Source organism: Atractosteus spatula, chromosome 4, assembly GCF_055471065.1.
Source record: "Atractosteus spatula isolate fAtrSpa1 chromosome 4, fAtrSpa1.hap1, whole genome shotgun sequence".
NCBI lineage: Eukaryota > Metazoa > Chordata > Actinopteri > Semionotiformes > Lepisosteidae > Atractosteus > Atractosteus spatula.
In genome coordinates this window covers 49,247,374-49,269,208 of record NC_142709.1, presented here as the reverse complement: position 1 = coordinate 49,269,208, position 21,835 = coordinate 49,247,374, and the positions used below count along the sequence as shown (strand labels likewise).

General features: G+C 37.9%; 1 protein-coding gene across 1 annotated transcript in view; it reads right to left on the bottom strand.

The window, feature by feature from the left end:
• Positions 1–3,333: 3,333 nt before the first annotated feature.
• Positions 3,334–21,835, bottom strand: part of epha6 (eph receptor A6) — a 99,121-nt gene continuing 80,619 nt past the window's right edge. Inside the window, exons 10-13 of the mRNA XM_088914187.1 lie at positions 17,869–17,930; positions 16,899–17,108; positions 12,597–12,746; positions 3,334–3,531 (exon numbers count right to left, since the gene is read on the bottom strand). Coding sequence (XP_088770313.1) covers positions 3,334–3,531; positions 12,597–12,746; positions 16,899–17,108; positions 17,869–17,930 — 620 coding nt within the window. The remainder of the gene's footprint in view (positions 3,532–12,596; positions 12,747–16,898; positions 17,109–17,868; positions 17,931–21,835) is intronic.

Sequence of the window (21,835 nt, the reverse complement as noted above, 5' to 3'; positions counted from 1 at the left end):
ATTTCTGTCACTCAAAACGCTGGCTGAACCTACACGTTGTCAGATCTCCCCTTCATGACAAAACAATCTGGGGAGTGGGCACTCAACAGCTACTGAAACTATACTATGAAAGGCTTCAGTTAGAATGAAGACTATTCAACTTTACAAAACTGGACTTTTAGCATAGTTCCCTCTAAATCATAGTGCCTGAGGTGGACATGTCTGTACGGTTATGACTTTGTTAAACTGGTAACAAAATTTTTATTCTGTTATTGAATTTTTTTGTTTTATAATAACTGCATATATTGCTGAGTAAACTGAATTAATTAAAGGACTAAAGAAATAAAACAGAAAATTTACTAGGGCTTTCACAAACAGGACCGCACACATATAAATATTAGGTTAAGATAATAATCGGTAAATGGATTATACACTTAAAAGTTGACAACATTCAATAATTCATACCTAAAATTGGCTCTTCATGTTTTTCAAGTATCAGCATACCAGATAATCTGGGAAGATTTCAATAACTTAACAAGAATACCTTATGACTTTTACTTATCAAACTATAAAGTAATTAATATATTAAGGACAATCCTTTGATTGCACATTTGATATTAGCAGCTACATGGTCACAAAACATGAAAAAAACAGAAAATCTGTAGATTACATCCCCAAATTTACCATACAATTCTATACTTAGCAATACTGTTGCCACCACAAGGCTTATTGTCTTCGTCAGCTGACCACAAAGTTTGTTGTAAAAAAGTCTGAAGGAGTCATGTCTCCTTTGCTTGGCATGGTTGTCTTCCAGTCATTAAAAACAGTCTTGGTTACAGAGTTCATTTATTGGAAGTCGAAAGGAAGCCAGTTTTACTGTTTCTAAAATTGTGCCAAAGGGTTTACAGTTTGTTGCTTTTGCAGGACCGTCCCGTAGGACTTGCTGGAAAAAAGTCTTCCTATTGGAAAAAAAAAAAGCCGAGGCACAGGAGAGGGCTGTCTGTCTGTCCGCTGTATTTCATACATGAAAGCCCTTCTCCTGCATGTGTAGAATCTGCAGCCTCAATGTCTGTATACTGCTCACTATCCTTCTCTGGTGACCAATTAGCGTGACGCCAATCCTCCTGACATCACTGGAAGGAAGGAAGTGATGAAGGAAGGAAGAAAGGAAGGAAGGAAAAAAGAAGATGATGAAGGAAGTAACGAAGGAAAGACATAACCAAGGAAGGGAGGAACAATGGAAGAAAGAACAGAAAGAAAAGAAAAATAACATATTCAACAAGTTATTAAACACACTGTGGTGCAACTAAGTGGCATTTTACTGTGGAAATGCTTTACTGTCTATTAATGATGACCCAGGAGCTGAGAGATCAGCCGTGTGATTGCTCCTCCAGCTAGGCCTGACTATACTACACTGGGAGTCAAGGAGGGCAGGACCCCTGGGATATACAGTGGCCTCCAAAAGTGCTGAGACAGCAAAGTCAATACTGCAATTTGTATTTGTGATCAGGGGATGAATATGAATGAAAATTACAATATAAATACATTTAATGTACATTTAATGTTTTATTTTCGGGTAGTGCTATGCAAATATTTGATCATATTAGAACAGAAACAGATGCAGAGGCAGCCATGAATGCTCAGGACAGGCCATGCTTTACTGACGTGGTGCAGTTGTTTGGAACATTTTTTCTTCGGTAAAGGTTTACCTTGGTCTGATCTCTCTAAAAAAACTCTCCTTTTCATCTTTGTACAACTGAGCAAACTCCAGGGGATATGAAAGTTAATATCATGGCCTGGGGATGCATGCTCACCTCTGGAACAGGCTTCTTTATCTTTATCGATAACGATAGCTACTGCAGAAAAGAGTCTGCAACTTTTTGTCTGCTTTTATAGAAGAAAGGTGCTTTGATACATATTGGGAGGAGCTTCACCGTGCAGCCTGAAAATTACCCCACAACACGCAGCCAGTGCAACCAAAGAGTTCATCAGGAGGAATAGTGCAAGATCTTATATAACTCAAGCCCAGATCTAAAAAGAACGACCTGCATTTCACGTTAAAGAAATAATCAATGTCAGAACACCCCACAAACATACAATAACTCAAAGAAGCTCCGGCAAAGCATATAAAATGATTGACTAAACAGAATGGAAGCTCAATGGGTGACAAATGTCTGGCAGTTATTCCCTCATTGGGATATGCAACCATACTATCACACAACTTAAAGTGAATGTTCACTTCTGATCTATACTAGTCTCTTAAAAATCTTTCGGTTAAACTTAAAACATTTGTTTGTTTTAATACAAGCAAATGTATGCATGGACGTACCAAAAATAAAACAGATATTATATTTCATACATATTAAATTTATGATCATAGTTCATATATTGGTTGGCTGTAAAAAGCAAAACGTTTTTGACTTTGCTGTCTCAGTGCTTTCAGAGGACAATATACAGTATATTGTTTACGTTGCCTTTCTCTGTCATATTCTACTTATATGAATTTGCCATGTTTTATGATGTTATAGTTGTTATCTTTAACACTTTTGAATTTGTCTTTGTATTAGGACATTTGAAAGATTTCTGTGCATATTCCTTTACTCTGCAGTACTTTCACACTTTCTTTTTGTGGGCTGAACGGTACTCACTCAATGCTCATCCGTGTTACGGAGTCCAGGGTAGTGTAACCTGCTGCCATGAAATTGTTTTTATACTGGCTCATTTTAATGGAGTCCAGCCAGTCACCAATTGAGATGAATAAAGGGTATTCTGGGACATCTCCAGGGGATTCTGGCAAACTGTGCAGACATAAAAGGAAAGATAAATGCATAGAAAAGACAAACAATGAGAAAGATTTTGTGCAAGTGCCAAAGTCTTATTAATTTACACTCTCCTACATTCTCCACTCCTCCTTATTAACGCATAAATTATAAACGTTATGCATTTTAAAGTTCCTCTTCATAGGGAGTGCTTAGTTCTGAAAGTCTTTCATCATAGAACAGAAGTGTGGGGCAGAATCTGCAGCCAGTAAAGAAACTGCAAAGAAAGTTAGAGGGCAAATTGTAGTCAAAATATTGAATGCTTATTTAATAGCCAGCTAATTTAATAAGCTACTGAAATACTGAGCCAGCTCTGGTTTGCTCATTTTGCACCTCAAACCAAGCATCTCAACATCATCAGTGATTTTACCAAGCTGGACTAATTATGTGAATGTGGACAATAACCGTAGTTCAGTTAATTAACCTGGGGTTCATGTGGAATGATAATCCCAATGGTTTTGGAGGACACTGGCATTGTCTATGACTTCTTCACATAGCCAATCAAGGGATAAGCCCCGAATCACTAAATCAGCTCCTACCCTTGCACATCCTCCACAAGCGTTTGTAGGCTGCTGGGGTTACGGATGAGCTTGTCCAGGAAACTGACGATGTCGGTGAACTTGGGCCGGTGGCTCCTCTCCTTCTGCCAGCAGTGCAGCATTAGCTGGTGCAGGGTTACGGGACATCCCATGGGAGCAGGAAGACGGTATCCTTCTTCTATCGACAAGATCACCTGCAAGAAACATGGGCGACCTGGCTCAGCTGAGGTGATCTCAGCCCAATTCCCCAAGGCTCAGTGAACTTCAGTTTAACATTTACCACACCACTTCAGCTGCATACATGAATATAAAGCTAACATTTATTTTTTTCAAACTCTTTTCAAAAGGATTTCTAAAAGAAAACCTGGGATCATGTCTTTTTTGAAAAGGGCTTGGAAACTGACCATGTGTGTAAGACCTGTGTTATCACTCATCCAGTGATTAGAGAGCATTGTGTGCGGTGATATTCAGTTTATGTGGAGGGCCTGGGATGAGTCAGTACTCGCAATGAATTTAAAAGAAATTTTAAATGAAATGGCAATGACAGTAACTCTTTAAATACTTTTTAATAATGTACTTGCACTGTAATTAGACAATCAATACTAATAAGATTAAAAAGGAAAACATACTGTCCTGTCAATTTTCATTCTTTATGATGAGGGAGAGGGGCTCTTCTCAGGTTTATGGAATTTGGAACTAGATTTAGATATTCACATTCAAGGATAAGGTGAAGATCTCAAAACCACAAGAAAAGTGATTTAAGGAACAAAGAGGAGGAGGGGAGTGTCTAATTTTCTTTTGCTGTCTTGCAATTCATGTTTTGACACCAAAGCTAAAAAGTAAAAATCAGTATCATTACAAACACAATTAGAACAAAGATTTCTTTTTCTCCCATTTTTTCTACCTCTCAAGCTCCATCCTTCCTGCTCCCATACCGCAATATTAACTCATTTATAACGTAAAACGAAGGAGGTACACAAAATGCATTAGAAACTCTAGTTTTAGTTTCCAGTTTTAGCTGTGATCAATTTAAACACCCCTACAGCCTTTCATGACAAGCTTATCACACACCTAGGCAACAAAATGTTTAGATATCTTCTGTTCCCCACCACTATATGTACTGAATATGTACTATTAAAGTCTTGAAAAGTCATATAGTAATACTGATGCTATAATGAAATGAAAAGACTGCATTCCTGATGGTGTTAGATGTAAATAATTAATGCATATTTGAGTTTGCTGACTTTGCTTTATGCGACTCCTCATGAAGATGCTGAAAATACAAAATGATGAAAGTGGTGAGGATGGAGAGATATTTCAAGGAGGTCTTTACTTGAGTTTGTAGAGCTAATCCAAGTTTATCAGCGAAACGTGAAAGTGATAAAGTGATAAAACAAAAACAACATAAAAACAATATTATTATTATTAATAATAATTTTATTATTATTATTGGTGGACGTGGACTAGTTAAACTAGAGTCTGCTTGCAACTCAGCCATCGGCGGCCTAAGCGACTACATCAAGCTAGGCAAAGATAGGTTTACCAGGCTAGTGAAGGAGCATGATGCTGGCAAAGCTAAATACTCTCGCCAAAAAGAAGCTAAACTTATCAAGGAGAAGTACTTGAAGCAAGAGACTGCTCAAGCTCAAGAATCAACTCAAGCTCAGCATTGAAAGAAAGAAAACAATGGACAATTCTACCGAGATCTTGACACACCAGCAGTTGATAAAGAGGCGTCCTTCGTATGGTTACACAGTTTTGGTCTAAAAGGAGAGACAGAAAGCTTGATTTTGGAACAATCAAGGCAGAAGAACATATTATTGCAGGCTGTACAACACTTGCACTGTCTGAGTACACCAACAGACACAACAAGGTGGACAGCTATATCCACTGGACAATGTGCAAACATCTGGGGGTGCAAGTGCCTGACAAGTACTACCAGCACGTACCCGAAGAGGTTGTCAACACCACCAATATCACCATCATGTGGGACGTGCCTATAGTCACAGACCAAAAAATACTAGCGAACCGTCCTGACATTGTGCTGTATGACAAGAAAGAGAAAACATGCCTGCTGATCGATATAACCATTCCAGATGACTCGAACGTCACGATTGGAAATTGGAAATTGAGATCAGCGGGATGTGGAATGTGAAGACGAGAGTTGTGCCAGTCATAGTTGGAGCACTAGGGACACTCAAAAAGGGATTTGATCATAACCTTTTGTTGCTCCCAGGCCATCCATCAGCAGGCAAAGTGCAGAAGATCGCACTAACGGGCACTGCACACATCCTTCGTAAGGTGCTAGAGTAAATCGCTTCAATCTCTTGTTGAGATATGGATTTACAAGATACTGCTGAAAAATATCTGGTGAGAGGAAGAAGAAGTTATAATAATGAGGGAATTAACTAAAAGTTTGTACTAAAAGTTTATATTATATCTTGTTGGCTATGTATTTCTTTACTTATATTTTAATTACTCCGTCTCAGGATGTCTTGTCTCAAAAGATAATACAGATTCACTTTATCTTTACGCATAGCTGGCATAGTTCTCAGGGAAATGACCGAGTGACCTCTCCTGGAACAAATGGTCTATTCAGCAGAAGGGGCTGCTTGTCACGCAAGCCAGGAGTAAAGAAAATATAGGTACTGGTCAGCTTTCTAGAATGACCCTATATAGCCACAACGCCAGCAGAGATTTATGTGGGAGTGTATCTTGTATCATTTGTTTCACTGTATAAAAGAACACTGTAAGCGTTGTCTTTTGAGTCTTGCGTACAAGAGCAAGACTCCCATATGCATATGAAATAAAGACGACTTTAAACACAAAAACTCTCGGCTGATGCCCTTTGTTTGTCACAACAATAATAATAACAGAAGTATAAACCTAAAAGTTTGATAGAACTAAGTCTAAGTAAAGTTTTAACACTTTTCTACAGGTCATGTATTGAAAGGGTCTTGACATACTATCTCACTTATGTGTTACTGAATTTCGATTTACAAGGTGAGATGCCCTTTTGTCCTCTGCTGTAAAAGTGACAGGACATCTTCCATCCCTACTGCTCTATCACTCTCAAACAATGTAAAGTAAATCTCCCATCTCATGTAATACTACTGTACTGTTTTCTCTGTTGGTAATGTTTGCCTTCCTTGTTGTATTGTTGCATAGGACTGGGCCAAAAAACAAATTTCCCCCAGAGAATAATAAAGCTTGAATTTAATTGAATAAAGTAATAGGAAACAAAAGCATCTTTAAATAAAAAAGTATTACAACCAATTTAATAATAGTGACAACTTCTATATAAAAATCATTTTCTTATCAAACTGTAGTATCTGTTTAAATTTATTTCAACTAGTGTGCATTTTTGCAGAATTAGCTCACAGGAGGAGACAGGAGGTAGCAGATACTACTATAGGCACTATAGGAAAAATAAATGACCAAGCTTCCCGCTGTTCTGCAACTTAGAAATGGACCAAATGAAAACTTTGACCCTCAGTCTGTTGCTAAGTACAATACTAGTACAGTATATGATGGCAAACTTGTTTCCTGCTATTATTGTTTCCAGGAGTAGGAAATCTCTTTGAGTTAAATGAGTTCATCATTTGTGACTTGCATTTTGCCCAAGCCTTTGTCTGTTCAGAACACAGACTTAAAAGAAGCAGGAACAAAAAATCAAACTGGTGGCTCCTTAACAATTCTGCACAGTCTCCCTATGAAAAAGGAGAGAGTTTTGTATCACCCAGCCACTTAAAACCTCAATTCCTCTCAATTCCGGGGAAGATGTAATACACAGAAAATTAAATTTTTTACTATTTCAGTCGTCCCCAGTATAGTTCCAAATTGATTGCTCTGGGTTGCGTTGTAACATCCATCTTCATTCTTTTTCTATTGAAAGACATCCCTGCTGGGCTCCTACCCACAAAGAATGAGGATGTTTTATGCTGGACTGAGACCCCTGTGCAATTAAACCTTGTGAGTAAGTGGCCTTGGACTTGACATGTCTCACAAGTCCTGAAGCTCCTCTCCTGCATATGCTGGGGAGCCATCCTGGTACACCAGCTGTCGAAGGTTAATTGAATGCATTTTTGCTCATGCTCTCCCCAGCCAGTTTTGCTCACTGTGGGAGCCGTGAGTAGAGGAGAGGGATTAAGACAATGCATCATGTTGTCAGAGCAGCTGAACACAAGCCTACTGAAAGCACCTTTGTGGTGCCCTGGAGTAATTTCTGATGTTTATTCTCAGCCCCGCAGATGTCCCATCACTGAAACGTCACAAACAGTTTCCTTCTCAAGCGCGTGCTTGTTTATCAGGTATTAATATTCACTTAGGAAGCACTTGTTGTAAGTGCCGGTTTAACAGAACGTAGGTTGGAGGCCCTTGTTTGTTTAGTAGGATGGATTCTGGGAAGAAACTTGTTCAAGTGGTGTAGGTCTGCCCTCAGCTCTCTTAAATCCTTGGTATACTGGGAATAAAAAGGCAGCACTAGTCTACCTACCCATCCTCTCTTGAGAACATTTGGTGCCGATTAAGCAAGAAAGATTCTTTAGGTTCTATCAAGAACCTGCATTTCTGGGAATGAGGTGGAAGTTTGGGAGAAGTTAACCATCTACAGTACTTTTTCAAAGATCCATTCTAGTTACTGCCAAATGGACAAGATGGGCCCAATGACTCATTTTTAATTATTGTTATGTTCCTAAAAGACCACTCAGTCCTTTTCAATAAGACCCAAAATCCAACTCTCTTCCAACCAGATTATCTGACTGAGGGTTGCAGGGGAGCTGGAGTGTATCTCAGCAAGCAATGGGTACAAGAAGGAAAATACCCTTGACGGGATGACAGACAATCTCAGGGCACACCCACTCACAAACACACTCTCACCAGGACCAATATTCCATGAAGCCAATTAACCTACCAGTATGTTTTTGGACTGTGGGAGGAAACTGGAGCACCTGTAGGAATCCAACATGAACATAGGGAGAGCATACAGAAATCACACAGATAGCAACCCAGGCGCGGAATGACCAACATAACAAAATTTAAACTATATGAACATAGAATCTTTTAAAGACTTGTTGAGACTTACATACAGATTGTATTCAACTAAATTCACTTCTGGGTAAATAAGATTTAAGAGTTGTCCACTGTGACAGGATCTGTGACAGAACAGGATTATTTCTAGTTTATTGCAATGCTTAGTAGTTCAGCATGAATCAACTGCCTATCCCCTGCTATGGGTGGTTGGCAAAGATCGGGCCATGCAAATCAACTTGAAACGGAAAAAAAAAACATCTAAGGACTCCTATAATGGGATTTGAAAGTTCAGCCCTGTACACGGCTGTCAACAGGACCTGATAAGGATTTTTCAATCTTTTCCCATTGAGACAAACTGAATGAGACATCACTGCAGCCGAAAGTCTGACACACTTCAGACAAACACATCACCGCAGTGCTCTCCCAGCACTTGGAATGCATATCAGCCCTCTTTGCATATTTAAGAGCCAGTTATCATAAAATGAATCACTCTTCAGTCTGTCAGTTTTATTAATAGCCATGAAGGGAAATCAGAAAGCCCCAGATATGTCAACAGTTTAGGGGGTATGACTGTGCCACTGTTTTTCCATATCCTATTGGTTCTTAATTTGTTCTAATTAATATGTAAGACTTCCCCTAACAGGATACCCAGACATGTTTTTACATGACATTTCAACCATTTTCTTTGACACTATAGCTTTGTATTACCTTTATATTACCCTAGCATTTTTTAATTTTTATTTCATTTAAGCTCACTTTAATTAAGCTGTTGCATGTATTGTTTAACAGTGAGTAAATAAGAAAAGAAAAGTCACTAGCAATATTTTTATAATGAGCCAAGTGCAGCAAATACTGAATATTTTTTACTAACACTTGTTACCTTAAACAGTTTCTGGGGTGAATCTACAATCCAGGCCCAGATATGCCAGAAATGTTAAGATCAGAGTCAGACACTAATTGTTTAAAAGGTTTTAGAGGCACTGATGTACAAGCAATTACATTTAATTTATTCTACTATACTTTAACAGTGATGTGAATTATTTCAAAATTAAAACACATTAATATTGAGAACGTGCATCTACTTTGATTCATGCTTCAATGCAGAAGGCAGAATGGATTTATACTAATGAGCTAACAGCATCTTGATTAGAGAAAACATCATTGTAATCCCTATTTTTCAACTGCATCTACAGAATAGGAATTTAGAAGGTTTTAGAACAGCAAAAAGCAAATCATAAACTGCTACACAGTGTTCAAAATTTATGGTTAACTACAGTATATACTACTGTATGTCTATATCTGCATTCTGTCTGATCTGTCATTATATAACAGAATTACATAGAAAACAGTCAGTAGAAACACAACTAAATATTTAAGAAAATAAATGCAGGCTTTTAATGGTGATGTTATTGTATACCATCTGCATTAGCAGCAACAACGATAAACTACTCTATTATTCATATTTTGTAAATAGACATATTCACAATATTAGCATATTTCAATTAGCCCATCTCACAACTGTTCATGTTAAGATGTCAGGAAAACAGTTAACTGTATACATTATGTAGTATTCATATTCATATTAGGCTAAAATTGAAGAAACATAATCAATGTTTTCCATAAATATATTCTAAATATAGTAAATATAGTAAATGTCCACAAATCAGTGAACCTTTAAAGTTTTCAGATGCTCTTTAATCATATGCCCAATGTCAGTGTATCTTGTACTCACAGAAACGTAAGAAACAATACACATTTGGTAGTTTAGTAGCCATGAGACACAAAAATATCGATATCCATTTCTTAAACATGTCCCACGTTTGGGCTCAACCACAGAGAGGTACAGTAAGTCTGTTTTAGTTACCCACAACTATTCAAGTACATAGAAGTCTATCCTGAAAGGTAATTTTTTTCACAGAATATTTAACAGATCAAATGTATCCAGCTCCTGTACACACTGATATTTAACATTAGGGAGGGAGAGAATTTCCCTTCAGCTGCCTGTATCATAGACAAAATTATCTGCATGTATTTGTCTAAGGTCAAACTGAATACTTGTTGCATTAATCTAATGTCAGACATGACATTCGTCCTGCGATGTTCCAAATATAATGAAAATAGAAACATTTATATTTTTTAATGATGTGAAAAAAGAACAGTGAAAAAAATGTTGGGTGTTGTAGGTGGATAAGTTTAGTACTATACCTTTCCAGGCAAATATGTACATATTATGTTATTATGACCTAAAAAAACATTCCATAGTTTATTGTATAATGGATAATGGACCCTACTAACTTACTCTGCAGTTCAAAAGAACAAGTAAAGTTTAATTCCACAATGAAAAACAGAAAGGAGAAACACAGTGCTTCGGTTATTGAGCCTCTTTCAGGAGTCAGGTGCAGATATTGTTTCTTTTCTCTATTTTTCAGTGTGTAATTAACCTTTATTTGTTCCTATGCAGCCAGCTCATGCAGACGCAGCTCTCTGCTCAAACATCATTTAAATCAATGTTGTCATGCTTACGAAAATCTGAATTTAGATCACAATTTAATCAATGAAAAATATAATCATGGTTGTTAGAACATTAATGCATCATCTTCCATATTTTTAAAGTTTTTATTTTTCTTGCAGAATTGTTTTGTTCTGTTCTGCCTAGACACACACACACAAAAAATGAAATTTCAGAGCACATTTCTATCTGTAGCAAGTGAGTTATGTGTGCCAACATACAGAAAAAGGCTCTGCAAAGTTCTTCCAGAAGGACAGCAGACTGTGATTTGCTTTTATAAATAATCTCACCCATGAAATTGTAACCTATTTGTTAGTTTCACAATCCACAAGAATTTGCCACCTAAGAACACACCTTTTTTCTATTTAAAATCCAGCAATCAAACTGCTTCTGACGACAGGAAAATTGTGATACCGCCTGAAAATAAATCTGTCTGTGTCTGAATCACAGACTTGGGAACAAGTCTGGCCCAGAGCGGAGGTTGTGCAGATTTGGAGTAACTGTGTCTTCACACCATTTACTGTATCCATGTGATTGAAATGCGGTACCAATGTGATTCGGCAAGTTGTTACAATTCCATAATCTTTCCAAATCTCTCTTTGTATTCACTAGGTCAGGTAAGATCTCTAGGTCATCCCACATCCTGAGGTGTGTGAGGAGTTACAAATGTTTTTATTTAAAAATACTGTGGTGAGGACTGTGAAGCTGGAGGCCCATTTCAGGACACAAGGAGAGGTAAACACTGAACAAAAGAAAAGCACTCTCCTGCTTAATTTTCTGACAGAGCTGGTGGGGGGGAGGGGGTCCAACAGTTGCTGTATAATCACTTGAAAAGCAGACTTTAACAGGGGAATACAAAGTATTAAAGAGGATGATTTTCAAAGAGCAGCCAGAGAAACAAACCAACAGAAGCCCTGAGGCCTAACAGATAAGTCAACGGCGGGTATCTCAAGCTTGGCACACTGTGACTTTCACCTCTGCCTCAGCTTCAAGACCTTCAAAAACTACAGACAACAGTGGAACATACAAAATGGGAAAATGCCATCTTTTTTAAGCATAAAATAAAAATATAATACTCTCTTAATGTCCAGACACATGTATTTCTGCTTGTATATCTCATTAACATTTATGGTAGCCAAGAAGTATAAATAAAACAAATATTGAATTGCATGGCTTTGGAAAAACTATACCACTACAGAATACCATTCTTACACATTTAAGTTTTAAACCTATAAATATTTGTACACCTTTCCTTTTCTCCATTCAAAGAACAACAAAGGTTTCCCTCATACACTGATTTTTAAGTAGTGCAAACTTTTTTTAAAATCTAATTGAGATATTTCCTTATTATTTCATAAGGAATTTATACTGTATTAAACAGTTGAGTTAACAAGAACTATACTGTCTGGAAAATAAGTAGTGTCCCTTGTTTATTAACACATATATTTAATATGACTAGACCCTGTTGAAGGACGGCTATATACTACAGGCTGTCTACATTCAGTACCATTGTCTCCAAAACTGCTGATAGTGCACCTTTTTTCTCATCAGCAATGTTGTGGAATGACAGAAAAATGCAACACACATCTTGATTTTACATCTACCAGTAGGGACAGCCTATATAAAAGGCATAAAGAAACAGCCCACCCAGGTACTTTCATTACAGCTTAAAACATGAGCACACATCAGTGACATCAGCAGTCATAGTGCTCTACTCACATCCTGATTGGACATCTCCCAGTAGGGCCTCTCTCCGTATGACATCACCTCCCACATCACAATGCCATAGCTCCACACATCACTGGCTGAGGAGAACTTCCTGTAGGCTATTGCTTCTGGGGCTGTCCACCGAATTGGGATCTTCCCACCCTGAAAATACACACAGTAAGTTAAACATTGCCTCCTGAACCTGGAAGTAAAAATGCGAAGGTCACAATATTGAGAATATGTTTTTCTGTAATAGTTTTTTTTTATTTTTGTGAATACACACTGTACCACATAAGCCAAAATACCCCTAGTAAAAGAATTGATATAACTGATCTGTAAGGAAGACTTAAATAAACATGATTCAAAATCATGTTCTTTATTTTCATGGATGATATAATTCTTTGACAACTATATCCAAAGACTAAATGTGCTGAGGCACATACAGTACAACTGAGATCTTAAAATATTCTTTGATTGCTTGACTAAAACTCCTATGCTTATATCAGTCCCTGCAGCCTACACTTCCTTGAGATGATTTTGGATGTGACTGGTAATATATGATATGTTATTGATGATGTTAATTAAACACAAAGGGCTACAAGTGGTTTCAGGAAGGTTTATTGGAATTTAATATGCTTCCATTAAGTACCGTTAACTACCAAACCAAGAAGATACATGAGTACATACATCCATTCTCTAACTACTTTATCCAGTGCAGGGTCGTGGGGGAACTGGAGCCTATCCCAGCAAGCAACGGGTGGAAGGCAGGAATCTCCTGGTTGGGAGATTCTCCTGGTTGGTTACTGTATTTGGTGGACTGTCTATCTGATATGGAAATTGACTGAGCTAGAAGAGTGGGAGATAGTGTGATAGTGGGAGACTTCAAGTGTCCACACATAAACTGAGATAACTAAATGAGGAGATAACAACAAGAGATGTGTCCAGTTCTGGTTATATCATCATAGCAAGAACTCAGTTCAGATAGCTCTAGAAGGTCACAGAAAGAAAACTCAGTATATTGCTGTGCTGAAGAGTGTGAGTTATAAAAAACAGCAACAATAACAAAGGTTTAGCAGGCACCAGCTGAAGAGTGACAGGACCAAGGTCTTTAAAACAGCAAAAGGCATATAGCAGGGTCAGATGTAATCTTAACTTTGCGCTCAGTTACATGTTATCCCTCAGAATAGTGAGTGAACCATAGAAAAAAGAAACTGAATAAAAATAGATTTAGAGGTATAGAGATTAGATTAGATTTAGAGTTTAGAGGTTTTACAACAGTCTGTCAAATTATAGCATTATACATACTTTATAGAAAGTATTAAATGAGGAACCTATTGCCTCAGATGCATTAGGAAATGAAGTATAGACTGTTCCTATTCAAGATTTTACTGTGATTTTACAGGATGATGGGTTTAATCTTTTCAGAATGTTGCCGTGAACTTTCATGCATTAAGAGTATCACTGTGGTAATACCAAACCCAAACAAACCTTCTGTTTTGATGAATTGCTCCAGCTCTTTTGTTTTCTGTTATTCATTATTTCACAAGGCCCACACTGTTTCTTTCACTTCTTATCACAGCCTTTGTTTCAAATGTGGAAATACAAACAGACAGAGCTTGCCCTAGAGGAAGATGCTTTGTAGGGTTCTTTGAAGTGGAGGAAGCCAGAGGTTGCAAGATCCTCTTTATGATCACAAACTGACCTTTGGAATCTCGTAATCAGAAAGTATTCCCAGCACATCTCCCTTCACCCTGAGTTAATGTCACTGAAAGTGCTTCTTTCTGGAGTAAATCCTGCTTTCTGGTTCATAAATGTTTTGTATAATTTGTCAAATGTGTAACGAGTCAGTGCTGCTGGAAAAAGACAGGTGAGAGTCAATGACTTTTCTTCAGTTGTCAGACTTTTTAAGAGTGTTTTTAAAAATACAGGAAGAAAAGAGAAGACAACCTTTTCAGGCAACTCCACAACTCATTATCACCTCTCTTGTGCTTTCTACTACCTTGCCCTGCACAGGCTTCTGAGTCTAACAGAGCTGTGAAGAAAATGACTCTATTTTTAAGTTTCCCTGCCTTTTTTTGTTTTTGGTAAAGGACACTCCATTGTTGATGCAGTTAATTGGCCAGCTGGGACATAAAATCTCTGTCATGAAGTGATGCCTCTTTGACGTGAGAGAAGATCATCATCTCTGTTTCATTTATACTTTACCAAGTTTTGCTGCCATGCAAAATATACCTATTAAAAGAAAAGGCAAAAGAAAAACTGCTCAACAGCCAAATCCCCTGGCAGGTAGGAACTGCGCTTGAGAAAGTAAACTGACAATGAAATGGAAAACCTTCCATGCACATGCGTAGTTACTGACACTTGGAGACAGGATCCTTTTCATCTAGGCTCAGTATCAGACTCTTGCACTAGAGGGTGTCTTTTCAAGCAGAACAGGTTTGCACAGGATAGAGATCTATATTTGAACGCATACAACCATAAAGTTCCAGAGTGCATGGAGTATGTAATGAGGTAATTAATTCAAAGTGTTCCGTTATTAAAATTCCAATTGGGTTTATCTGTAATCTTATCAGAAACTCACTCTTCGATCTGTGGCTCCAAGTGTGTTAATGTATCAACTTGGAAGTTTTGAGTATTTATCAATTCCAGACACAGACAAAAAACCTTTTCATTAACATCAGATACTCATTATTACCTCCATAACCTTACACCAGAACAAAATCTGAAATCTTTCATAATGACATTCGCTCAGTGCAAAATAGGTCACAGATTCATTCTTCCCAGCACAGAATTGTGGAAGGTGAGACAGAAGCCTGTGTCTTCTACTCCGGTAATATTGTAAATAGTACTTGTACAATGGTGTTGAAAAAGAAAAGTATATCTTGTTTAAAACACTAACTGTATGCAGTCATAGAAGAATAGGATCACAATAATTCCTTGGTGAAGTGTTCCTTGCACATTTGTGGAATGTAAGAATTCCTAAACCTAACTGCTAACTGCTGTTAAGGTGACAGCTTTTGATTAAACAAGCCGGCAGCTAATTATTATTCAATTTTGCAATGTTGTTCTTTTGTCTTTTGGGGCTATATAAACACATTTAACTAATTTTGGATAAGTTTTTTTTTAGCAAGAGAGACATTTTAATGTAAACAATGATTAAACTACGTGAATTTGTTTCTCAAGGCACACAAAAGATATGATCATTCAAGAGCCAAATGTTGTGATGAAACTAGTAGTTTCAGTGGATTCTCAGCGGTCTTGGGGTGAATAAACTGTAGAGATTCTTATTATCTCTTGATGCATTGAACAGTTAGGAGATAAAACAGCTTTATGCACAACAGCACAGATGAAGGGTCACAGAGGACACCTGAGCAGTATTCTGACAATGAGCCTGCAGTTAAGCAGTCTTCCTTGGCTATTGGGGATATACTTTCTGGTAGAAGCCAGATGAGACACAGGTTTCAATTCCACAAAGAAATAGCCCTCAAGCCTTTTTGTACATATGAACACTGCTAGAAACTGCTTGGAAATGTCCCAAATGTCCAGGCCTGGGCTTATTGTACAGATATATTTATATTATATTTATACATACCTATATATACAAATATACATAAAGTTCATATACATGAACAACTGCTACAGTATGATACAGGCAAAGGGGTTAAAAATTTAATGAAAATGCTAAAACTGGTTGACATGCATTAACAAAGCATTCCACAAAACTTTTCAAGGTGACAATTTTGGGACATTGCTTTAATGTTAACCCAGAGCAGATATGAACTACAGAGCTGCAGCCCTGTTTGTTTTTGTTTCTACGGTTACACCTGAATAATACTGAATGTCAGGAACGATGTTCCTGCAGGCAGAAGATTTTCTCAGATCATAAATGTGTACTTGCTGCAGCCTGATTAATGTGTGCATCCTTCTGTTCTTTCCACAAGACAAAACCCATCACAATTCTCCCAAAAGAGTCTCTGACATATAATCAGACTCTACGCAGCAAAGTATTCCTGTGCCTTCTGTGTTGACCGATTTGCTGGCATGCAGAAAATGGCTTTCCTATTGCACACACAATTCCCAGCATTCAATATATATCACACAGAAGCAGCCAATAGAAAATAGGTCACTGGGGTCTGAGTCAGATTTAGAGAGTTGCATCTTATTTTCCACCCAGAACTGTAGGATAGCTCTGTGGAGAGCAAATTCCTCTACAGGACCAATTGGTGGCAGCAGAGTGCCGTGCTTTGTAAAGCCCTCCTTGAAGGCGATGGTCTACCAAGCCTTCCTAAATGCAAGCAGGATAACTGCACTCACGCTGGTGGTGTAGGCAGCCTCAGGGTCATCCTCCAGCACGCGGGACAGCCCGAAGTCGGACACCTTGCAGACCAGGTTGCTGTTGACCAGAATGTTGCGGGCAGCTAGGTCTCGGTGCACGTAGCCCATGTCAGAGAGGTACTTCATTCCGGAGGCAATGCCCCGCAGCATGCCGACCAGCTGGATCACCGTGAAGTGCCCGTCGTGCTTCTGCAGGGGACAGACGGATGGAACAGCTCTCACTGTTTGAAGGACGAGACCCCTCCCATCAAGCCTTCAATGAAAACACCTCCAGCATTTTGAAAGCAATCTCTTACAAACTCGCCGCATGTCTTTTTTTGGGAGTTGGGGGTGGGGGTGGGGGGTTGGAGGTTAACTAATTAGTAACTGAGAAAAGGTAAAGGCTGTTCCAGCGCTGCTCAGAGCTCCATCTGTTGAGAGCTTTCAGGAATCCCAGAGGAAACGCTAATCTCTTTCATGAAAAGAAAAAAAATGTGTCATGTTTCTTTATCCCAGAAAAGATAACGCAATCTCAGAAAAATTGCAGCAATTGCCACCTGTTGCCTTGTGAGAAAGGAGCTATAATTAAGCATGGGGAAACGTTTATTGTAGCAGGCAGAAACTATCGAAAAGGAATGTGCAAGTAAGCTGCTTTTAACAAAATTTGCATAGTTTAGAAGTGATTGTTCTACAAAAGCACCAGATGACTTAATGCGTATATCTACTGTACACAAGTGCTCTCAAACAATATGATAATGGGATCCTCTATGAAGAGACTCTCATCCATTTGTAAATTAACAGTTCTAGAATGACTTAAAATAGGACACAGAAGAGGAAAGCCACCACTTTTTTCATTTTAATAGACTCAAGCATCAATGTGTCTTAATTTTTTGTAATAATTATTGTTGAAATCAGTTCTTAAAACAACCTGCTCTTCAAATGCCTTAAGGGGCTAAAAGCACCATCTCACCCGCAGGAAGGAATCCAAAGATCCATTCTCCATGTATTCAACCACAATCATTACCGGTCTGCCTGGAATGACAGAGGAAACGTTTAGAAAAGATTCTACAATAGACTTTGATATGTTTTAAGAAGATCACCTGTAATGAATTAAAACAAAAATAATTTTGTGAGACATCCATGGTCTTTCTTTACTTCAATGGTGAGAGAAGCAAAAAAAACAACCTTTCAAATTAGATTAAAGGAAATATTCACATCTCATATATATGCTGTAGCTAAAGGGGGACCTCTGCAAATTCTTTGTGAAATGTTTTGTAATCCACTTTATTTACATTTTAGGAAGGGGTAAAAAGGCTTAAAAAAATTAGTAATTCTTGCATAAACCAGAACAAAAGGGCAGGAACTTTTTGTGCTGTGTACTCCTTGTTTCAACCTATGGAATTCCTTGTTTAAGTTGCATACCATAATTTACTTAATTACTAGAGATTGAAGACAGTTTTTTGGCTGCTGTGAAGAAAATATCACATCCAAGATCTACTGCAGTCTAATAAAGATCCAATATCCCACTCAGACCAGTGAGGTTTCTGTAGCACATGAAACTCTGTTCACAAAGTGGTCCACACAGTTTGGGGTGGAAAAAAATAATAATAATTATCACTTAGGTCACATGTCTTCTGTAAGTGTATTAGAATTTACTCAAAATCACAATGTTCTGCAATGAAAGACTCAATTTCTTACATGCCTTTCAATTTCTTACATGCATAAACTGCCCTAACAGCTTATGTAGGAAAAAAAAACCAATTGATTTCTTTTTGGTTCTTATCTTTAATAAGCTTCTGCACAACTATGTATTAACTTACAGTAGTTAGAATCCAAATATCAAATTCTGGATAAACAGTTAATCTATAATCTCTAGGTACAGTATGGTGCATGCAATGTGCTCATTGTGGCTCTTATTATAGACACACTATCTTGAAGGCCTTGAAAACACTGTACAGTATGTGCAGTCTGTTTTTTTCCTTCTCCTCTGTTGATTAATGCTTACATAGCATGTAGACTGATCTAACTTGAGCTGGATCTCTGAATTTCTGTTTCAGGAAACCGATGAATCCATCAAATAGTCATTTAAAGTACAACAAATCCCATTTAATCTTAGCAGCGAACATAGTTCAGCTCCCTTTCTGTGCAACCAAGAGAGCAGAGCAGCAATTAGGAGACAGTGAAAGCTTAGCAGGTCGACTGCTACTTTAAATGCAGGGAAACTAGCTAGGAAATGGAAGGAATACTGTGCGCATGCACCTGCCAGCAGGATCATATTATAGTTATTATGGTCATATTTGACAATTATCTCCTGTGAAACTACTTCTAAATAAATTGCTATCAACTAGACAGAACATTGGGCACACCATTTACTGTCTGCTCCATATACAGTACCATACTGGCCTTTCACACATCATTATGACAGAAAAATATTTCATTAATGACCTCAGCACCTTATTTTGTTTGTTTTTCACCTTCCTGCAATTCTTAAAGCAACCTTTGGAATGTTAGTCTGTCTGGATTATTTTCTGCCAGACTGATAGATTAGTCTTTATGGGTGTGGAATTTAATCATGGCCTTTAAAGATGCAGTGAAACTCTGAGAAATAATTAAACATACTAAAACCATCTATCAATCTATATCAAATGATTAAATCATAACATGGAAGTTAACCTTCCAAATTAATGTCCTCATTTTTTAGATGGCTGGATTTCTGCTGGCTCACAGCTGCTAGCAGTTCTGTACTCATTGTGTGCTTTGCTACATGAATGGGATGCTTGTGCACTAATTTGTCCTGTTTCTAATCAAAAAAAGATTACATGAAAGGCACAGATACAAACGTGGTGTGGAAGGCTGAGCTGTTTGGAACTGTAAAGTGCTTTTTAATTAATATCCTGCACAACATACTATACAGGTTTAACGTATGCCAAATTTGAACACACACACACACAAAAAAAGGAATTAGGCTTTTTAATTTGTTTTGATTTAACAATCTGCCAAATTTAAATGACGTAATTAGCTAGAACTTGCCAATAGAACACACATGCCTTGCCACCGTCTAATGGGAGTTAAAAAGGACAAGTGTATGATTATGATTCTGGAAAACAGAAAACCTAGGCAAAGGGATATGATATTTTATATGACAAAGTAATTAAGACTCCATTGGCTACAAGTTAGTTTCCTCTCTTTTTTTCTATGGATTAGGGCATCTGAAATAGCTAATGTGCAGCAAGAGAATATCGGCATTCATGCAACCATTCAAATCAACCTCCAGTACATATTGCTGCACAAGTCCATTATTTGATTATTCAGACTGTGGTTCCTGTGGCGAATTAACTGGCGCTGATTAGATTGATTTATTCTTACCATTGAAGAACAGCTGTCTGAATTCATACTGATTTCCCTATGTAGGGGTTCTCGATAGGATACACATTCACTACATATTTTAATTAAAACCAAAGATGTGTTGTTAAAAAAACATGCAACAGTAATTCCAGTCAATTGATCACTTTGCATAACTGAGATGAATCTCTCTCTCTCTCACACACACACACACATTAAAATATCTCTTTTTCTACTTTTTCTGTGGGCCATAATTATTCTGACTTGTTTTTCTTCAATGCCTTTGATTAAATAAGATGTAGTGATAAAGATCTATTGACTTTAGGGAACATTAAATCTTCTCTACAATAGGTGACACATGAGCATCTATTCACTCCCTGTAGTGTGTGAGTGATCAGGACAGTTTCACACATCATTTGACCCTTTCAGTGGGACAGCACATACTGCTCATCCTGAAAAACACAGCACTGAGTTACACAGCACTGCTAGGAAACGAAGAAAAGGGCAATAACTGCATTAATGAGTAGCAAGGCATTTGCGATGGAGAGAAATAATTACCAAGGAAATCTTTCAAAATGCCTCTGGGATTTATACCATTTACACTAGGACAAATTGCAAATGGATATGCTGCTGAAGTACAAAACAATCCAGCACCTGAAGAGACTGTTGGTTCTTGCTCAGCTCAGCTTGGGGATTCAAACAGGAGTTCACAATGTGTGAATCTGAGTGAAGAGGCCAGTATTGGATGAACTCCTTATGAAAGAGCTCAGAAGAGACTGGGAAATGTGCTGCCAGCACACTCAAGCAGTGCCCAATCTCCTGCCTTCACTCTGATCCGCCCATCAATATGGCTCTTTTCCCTCCAGAGATAATTTGAGGGCTCTGGCAAAGAAACCATGGTTAAAAAAGGATCTATACATGTGCCAAATTCAACCTAACAAAACTCAACAGGAATATCAATCAGTGCCCATTTATTGTATTTTTTTTAAGAAGAGCAGTACAGAATTTCGACAGGCAATGTTGTGATGGTCTTAAACATGCTGTTTTGTGTCTGGAATATACTAGTCATAACAATACAGATTCTGCATAACCTGAGGATTCTGTTCACCCAGGTCCACTGTCTTGAAAAAAAACTTTGAATTTGGATTTGAAGGGCTGGTTTTGCCACATGGACTGAACTTCTTTACTTTGAGTAGGATGTGGAAAAGGCTGGAGGCTGCTGTGAAACATGCCACAGCATAGAAGCAAAATAAGAAGCTAAGTGAGTTTGGTATATCAGAGGTTACTGCATCATAATTCTCTCTCATCCTCCAGAACTGAAGAAGCAAAGGCACAGTAAGTGAACTTCACATTCCTACAGGCCAAAGCTCCAGCAATTCAGTCTCACTCTTTGAAGACGGAAAGCTTTCAGAGTATTTGAACACTGAGTACTGTGTTTGTTATATTTGAGGGAATATTTATTACTTTTCAATAGCAGCCAGGCAATCCTTGTAACTCTGCATTATCTGGTTCAGAGAAATGGTTCTCTCAGCTTAGCAATAGTATCAGAGAGCAGAGAGCCTCTTGTGGAAGGTCTTTTATTATCTACAGTAGCA